A 6,999-nucleotide genomic window follows, 5' to 3' on the forward strand; every position below is an offset into this window, starting at 1 on the left:
AATTGAGGTGAAAGTGGCCCACTCGGTGATATGGCCCACTCGGTGATAAATTACGTTATTAAATTTTTAATTCTTATAATCAATGTTACGTGACAGTTGTTACCCACTAGTGGCTCACGTGCACTAGCCCTGTATATAAAGACCTTCTTACTTAGAATCTTCTTAGTTCTTTAGTTTTAGATTCTAAGTAATTGAATTGACTCCGTTTACGACTTTTCCGTCACAATCAACCCCTCTCTATTTATACCTAACCTAACCACCTACCAACCCATCCATCATCCCCTTAATTAAACAAACTACCCTAAATTCAAATGCAAAACCAGCTCCAAACCCCCAGTCCATTAGCGATTGTTGATATTCTAGCTATCTTACCTTGGACATTAATCCAGTCCAATTTATTCCATCCTATTAGAGATTCCAATGTAAACTCCACCATTCACCATCCATTCATCCATCCACCCATCCATCCAACCCAGCCATCAGCCAGCCTAGATATAAAAGAAAGGGAAGTTTTATATCCTTATTTATAATCACCAAAACAATCCAGCCTAACCCAGCCTTACCCACACCTTCTACGAACGACCCAATCCCCTCCACAAAACCCCAATATAATTTATAAGAACTTAAGAAGATCTTTGTTTCTTAATTGGTCTCTCTGCTTCATTTAATTCGTCTTCATCATCATCTGATTCAAAATCCGCATCTGATAGTGCATCCTGTTCTTGTGCTGCTGCTATTTCATGTATGTTAGTAAAATTTCCCAATACTGATTGTTAAAGGAGATGGAATTGCTAGGGATGTGAAAGGGTAGACCAACTAAAATATTTGATAGCACCAGGCCATAAATCTTCCGTAATAGCAATGGCGAGTTCATCTCCATCAGGGAAAATTTCTAAACTCATTCCTAACTCTTCATCTTCTTCATCCTCATCATCTTCTGGTTCTGTAACTTTCTTTCCTTTCTTCCTGGCTTCTCTTCTTGTTAATTCTCTAGCATTTGCTTCTTCACTTTCTTCCTCACTGATTCTTCGACCAATAAATCCAAACCATGCGAAAAAACTTAAACCTCCCATACTTGTATTTGCCATTTTCTTTTCGAGAGCCCTTTGTTGCGCTGTCATATTCTTTGCTTTCTTTTCATCGTCTCCGCTGGATTTATTCTTCTGTTCCTCATCCCAAGTATCACAAACCATATCCAGTAAACCTCCTGTTAAATCTTTTCCCTTTTTCCAATGAATTCTAACTGGTTCACTAACCAATCCACTCCATCCACCAAGACTCTTTCTATACCAAAACTTCTTGACCAATTTCTCATCTTCGAAATATTCATTGGAAGAGAATGTCCATGTAATTGATACAGATCTTGGATCTCCTCCACTGGCAGTTGTTGAATCTTCTAGTTCGAAATGTGATACGTGAAGAGAAGTGAGTGATGAAAGTAAAAGTGCGGAATCGGATGGTTGAATATATTGATCTATATCAGGAGGCGCTTGTTCGAGTACAAGAGCCCAAAAATTTGGAATTTGTGAAATAGTTTTATTGCGACGAATGTAAAGAGGTCGAGTGAGGGATACTTGTTGACGAACTGGTAAAGAGTTAGTTGAATGGTACTGATCCCCATGAATAGAATATTCGCAGATCCTAAAAATATACCAGGCATGAAATGAATGTATACATGTACATCCCAAGAATGTCGTACGAAAAGATCGATCTGATCTGATATGATTACAGAAAAGTCGTGGCGCATTGAACCCCTCCAACACGAGCAAATAATCGTATCTTCAACGTCATTGAAGAGAAAAAGAAAATATTGACATACTAATCTCGGTTTCAACATCATCAAATTCCCTCTCAATTTCAGCCAAATCCTCATAGGAAATAGGAGTATCTTCTAAAGCTGCTGCCATAGCTGCGGTTGTGAATGCAAAGGTTTGGCGCATAGCCCAAGCTATGATATATGAAGGAGGATTTTGCGTTGTGGAAAGAAGAGGGGTTTTGGGGGGAATGAAGTAAGGGCTGCGGTGTTCAATTTTGTTAATGAAGATTAATGAAGAAAATGAATGGGAGAAAGCAGAAGAGGATGAATGTCACTGCTGTGATTATGGAAGATGATTGAATTTGCTTGGCAAAGAATAGAATTGAATGTCACTGGGATTCTTGGAGTGGTTGTGAAAGATTCTCGGGACCGAATTTTAATTCTGTGGAGTTGAAGTATTTTGAGATGAAGCTTTCAGATGATTTTGGATGGAAATCGAAAGGTTTAAGTCAAGACAAGAGAGATACTACAAGGTACCAAGGAATTGGCAAGAAGTGACATGTAGTGGAGAGAAAGTGAAAGATTATCCGACTGAATGTCTATGGGATGTGATGACATTGTCGGCGGGAGGAAGAAGAAGAAGAAGATATATTTATGAAGATATACTCGATACTCGATACTCGGTGAAGAAGGAAAGAGAAGAGGAATGGAATATATTTTCTTGAAGTTGAGGTTGTCACTAATAATAAATTGTGACGGATTCGTTTGTTCTCTGATCTACTCCAACCTTACTGTTTCTCGATAAAGATTTGATAATGTATGGTGGGTGGGTGTGGTGGGTGGGTGTGGTGTGGGATGTGGCTGCGCTACTCGGCACAAACGCACCAACGTAGTCAGACAAACGCCTCAATGTAAAATGGAAAAAGTCTTGGTACGGACGGATGAATAATGCCTGGTGTGCCCGCCCATTCCATACAGATTTATTCTTAGCATTTACAAAAGTAACATGATACTTAGTAATACATATTAAAATTACATTTCTTGGAATACCTTCATGTTTTCTTGGACGTTTTATTTTCCTCGTAAACAAATCCCTCTTACCTTTTGTTCCCGTCTTAACGCCGTCTCAACGGATCCTTTCCCATCCGTGAATCACGTTGAACTCATTTTGGTGTGATCAATTAATTACTCGAGTAGTAATACTGCAAGTACTTGTGACATTCAAAAACGGTACACTAGGTAGTAGATGATTGAGTTTGTCGGTTTTCAATATAAAAATCAATAATTCTTTAACTCTTATTGGTCAATTACGTTATGGTTTTCCATTCATGAAAGATGATTGATGCTTCAAGAATGGAGGTGGATATGTCCGAAGATTATTCATGTGAGCACAAGTAAATTTTATCATCTTCAGATTCATTCACTCACGACATGATCAAATTCTGGACCACAACGACAACAACATTGTGTGAATATCTCATCTTTCATCTCGTCTATCGTTTTCGCCACAACAACTTGTACCTCGTTGTTGACTTATTTTGACATTCCATATATACCATATAGCTGATCGGATCGTTAGTAAGCCTTAGCTTTCTTCCTTAGCTCATTTTCATTCAAACTGAAAAGGTCAAGCTAATAGATGGGTTTTAAGAACTTTTTCCTCTTCACCACAGGAAAACAACTTGACTTGTTAGATCAACATTGCAAAAGAAGAATTTACTCAACCATACTTTCGAACCTCTTCTTTTCGTACTCCCAAGGACATTATTTTAGTCTAATCCAACATCCTTCGTTGCCAAGCTGTCTTTCATTCATTCCGTCGCCTAGGTACAAAACACAAATCCTTTGAAAATAATTCTCCTAGCGATTCATTTCTCCTAATTCGCTACCGAGAGTTTTCATTCAAAGCACGCGCCATGGCGACACAATCATACCCGGAAGGCCGTGTCCTTATCATTATGACAGGAGGTACCATCTGTATGAAATCTTCTCCGGAAGGTTTGATTCCAGCAAGAGGCTTTCTCAAGGAAGGCATGGCTACAAGACCATCATTCAACGATGGATCAAATCCAGGTGAGAATGTTTCATTTTTCTACTATTATCCTATTACCCTCTATTGCAATTCTTCCTTTCGCGGAACATTCAATTGTCGACAATAGTTCAGACATTGAAAAGTTCTGTAAGGGTAGTATCCTACATTGAAATTTCCTCAATTCGATGGACCCTTTCAATGATAGAGTGCAGCTCAAAAAATTGATTTACTCTATGGAAGGAGTGTTACTACAATCACATTTCTTTTCATCATGGGTACCTTCAATTGTCAAGTGTAATCTGCACTGAATCTGTCAGACAGATATTTTTTATAGTGACTATCGGTACACCTCACAGGTCCTTTCAACTATCAAGTGAGACTTGAAATGCTATGTGGAAGAATATTATAGTTCTAGACCTTCTGTTTTTTATAGAATGATGAACTCTCATAATGTGGAGAGCTGGAAATCTGCAATGACGTCTAATGTTTTTAAATTTGAACACAAAAAAATATGTATATGACGAAGGTCGTGTAAGGTCGCTAGGAAGTATTCGTTGAATGTGGCATATTTGAAGATCTCAAGGGACTTTTCTGTGTAAACAATTGCGTCTCCAAGTCACACTAAATGGCTCTACTGCGTCTCTTTACACAAATTCATCTCGGAATATATCAATGGGAGTCTTCCAGTGACATCCACTTCAAATATAATTGAATAAGCTATATTAAGATATGTCACATGTAATTCATCGTTTTTCATTGCATTGCATTATCTCCGCTTTCAATATACTTTAGTTTTTTCCGAGAAATTAAATCACAGCAGACGCAATATGTTTTTCGGAGAATTAATTAATGACTAACTTGTGTTCAGATCCTATGCCAGTTATGACCACAAACACAACACAAGAATACCTACCCAGTTTACGTACTCCCCCAAGCACGTATTCTCGACACGTTCGTTACACTTTATACGAATTTCCTGTCTTACTAGATTCATCCTCAATATCTTCAAATGGCTGGACACAAATAGCTACCACGATTGAGAGAAATTATCATTTATTCGATGGTTTCGTGGTTCTTCATGGTACAGATAGTCTGGCATACACGAGTTCAGCTTTATCTTTCATGCTGTCCCATCTTGGAAAACCGGTTATCCTCACTGGGTCTCAAGCTTCAATATTTGCTCTTCAATCTGATGCCGTGGATAACCTTCTCGGATCATTAATCATCGCCGGAACTTTTATGATCCCTGAAGTATGTCTCTTCTTCCATCATAATTTATTTCGTGGAAATCGCACAACTAAAGTTTCGGCAACCTCCTTCGACGCCTTTGCTTCACCAAATTGTGAACCTTTAGCCAAAGTAACGGCTTTAGGGGCAACAGTTAATTGGAATCTCGTTCGTCGCCCACGATCGATCGCAAAGTTCGGAGTACAATTAAATCTTGATACTTCTCACGTAGCATGCCTTCGTATCTTCCCTGGTATCAAACCAGAAATGATCGATGCTGTCCTCCGAATTCCAAATCTTCGAGGTCTCATCCTCGAAACTTTCGGAGCTGGTAACGCACCAAGTGGAGATGATGGAAGCATGATCAAGATCATGAAAGAAGCTTGTGAAAGAGGTGTCATCATAGTCAACGTATCACAATGTCATTCTGGCTCAGTATCTCCTCTTTACGCACCAGCTACCATTCTTGGTCGGGCAGGTGTAGTTTTTGGTCACGATCTTACAACCGAAGCAGCACTCACTAAACTTTCTTTCCTCTTGGCTCTTCCAGATCTATCATACAACGATATTACAATGCAAATGCAATGTTCCATTCGAGGAGAAATGACTGAGGAAGCTGGTACGGCATTTTCTCATCCGCCAACTGATCAAGTTTCTATCACGGCTCAACAACACGCTTTTACGGGATTAGGCTACGCAATTGAAAAGGGTGACACAAAATCTATTGTCAATATTCTTGATCATGATCGTGCAGGTCTTCTTCAAGCAACGGATTATGTTGGAAATACCGCATTACATTTGGGAGCAGTGGGTCCTTCAGTGGATGTTTTAAGAGAAGTAGGTAGTGCCTCTGCTTAATATTTCTCTTTATTTTCCCTGTGACTTTTCTAGGTTTTTAATAATCTGGATTGTGGGTCGTTGATGTATGGACTTTGATTCTTTTATATGATTATATATATTGGAAACATTTGAAAGATTTAAATCTTTCAAAACTCTCCATCAATTAAAAGATTTTCAATAAAACTCCTCCAAAAGCAAATCCGCTAGGCCGGAAAATAAGACTCGCCGGAATAGCCTTCCCCTTGTGTCTTCCCAGAAGCTCACCTCATACACCTCATACAACTCACCACCTCATACACCTCATCATCTCATCACCTCCCAACAGACTTTCAAACTCCAACTTTTTAACTCTAAAAGCAAATTTTGAGCTTTTTTTTTTTTTTTTTTTCAAAAAAAAAAACCCCCCATCACTAACAAAAATCTTCCAAAAACAAATAGTTGTTAAAAAGAGGTGCAAGTGTTCACGCACGTAATAAAGCAGGAAATACACCGTTATTTTTGGCGAGGAAAGCTGGTGCTGATGAACTTGTTAAGGTTTTGGAGGAGGCGGGGGGACATTTGTGGGTTGAGGAGAAGATTTAGGGGGGAGTGTTTTGTGGCTTGGGGTCTGTGGTTGGGGGCGTAGGGGGGATAAAGGGGTGGATTGATGGATTGATGATTTGATAAAATGAAAATGAAAATGAAAATTTATTACGTACAGTACTTGGGCACAGCGGTCCGTAGGCCGAATTTTACCCAAAATTATTTATTCACACCACTCTATTCAATCTTAATTATTAAATCAATTCTTCAATATTTTGATCTCAAATTTGAAGATATTAAGGTTCTTGATATATATTTTAATAAAATAAGGTTTTCATTTTTATGATTTATCTCAATTCTTCAATATTTAGTAAATACAATAAAGAGTTTTAGAATCTACTTGTTACGAGGTTTGCCGTCTAGATCACGTGGAAGTGCTCTAGGCTCTCGAGGTGGTTTATAACTAGGGCGTCAAGCAGGGACTTAAAGTAATGACAATAATGATATGCCATTCGTAACTAAAAGTAGAGTATACTAAATGATTGATCTTGAGCCACGAAGCCCTTATACAAAGGAATCCATCTTGATTATATAGACCTTCATGCCTATGGCTTAGTCAGGG

General features: G+C 38.6%; 2 protein-coding genes across 2 annotated transcripts; one reads left to right on the forward strand and one right to left on the reverse strand.

The window, feature by feature from the left end:
* Positions 1-623: 623 nt before the first annotated feature.
* Positions 624-1,907, reverse strand: SS1G_06457 (hypothetical protein; the record flags this gene model as incomplete). The annotated part of the gene is made up of 4 exons (XM_001592167.1): positions 624-733; positions 818-970; positions 1,022-1,585; positions 1,820-1,907. 4 exons carry the CDS (start codon positions 1,905-1,907, stop codon positions 624-626), a joined length of 915 nt encoding a protein of 304 aa, XP_001592217.1.
* Positions 1,908-3,672: 1,765 nt separating this feature from the next.
* SS1G_06458 (hypothetical protein) lies at positions 3,673-6,578 on the forward strand (the record flags this gene model as incomplete). The annotated part of the gene is made up of 5 exons (XM_001592168.1): positions 3,673-3,829; positions 4,123-4,161; positions 4,657-5,852; positions 6,294-6,415; positions 6,569-6,578. 5 exons carry the CDS (start codon positions 3,673-3,675, stop codon positions 6,576-6,578), a joined length of 1,524 nt encoding a protein of 507 aa, XP_001592218.1.
* Between the last annotated feature and the right edge of the window lie 421 nt (positions 6,579-6,999).

The sequence above is a fragment of the Sclerotinia sclerotiorum genome, genomic scaffold (assembly GCF_000146945.2).
Source record: "Sclerotinia sclerotiorum 1980 UF-70 scaffold_8 genomic scaffold, whole genome shotgun sequence".
Lineage (NCBI taxonomy): Eukaryota > Fungi > Ascomycota > Leotiomycetes > Helotiales > Sclerotiniaceae > Sclerotinia > Sclerotinia sclerotiorum.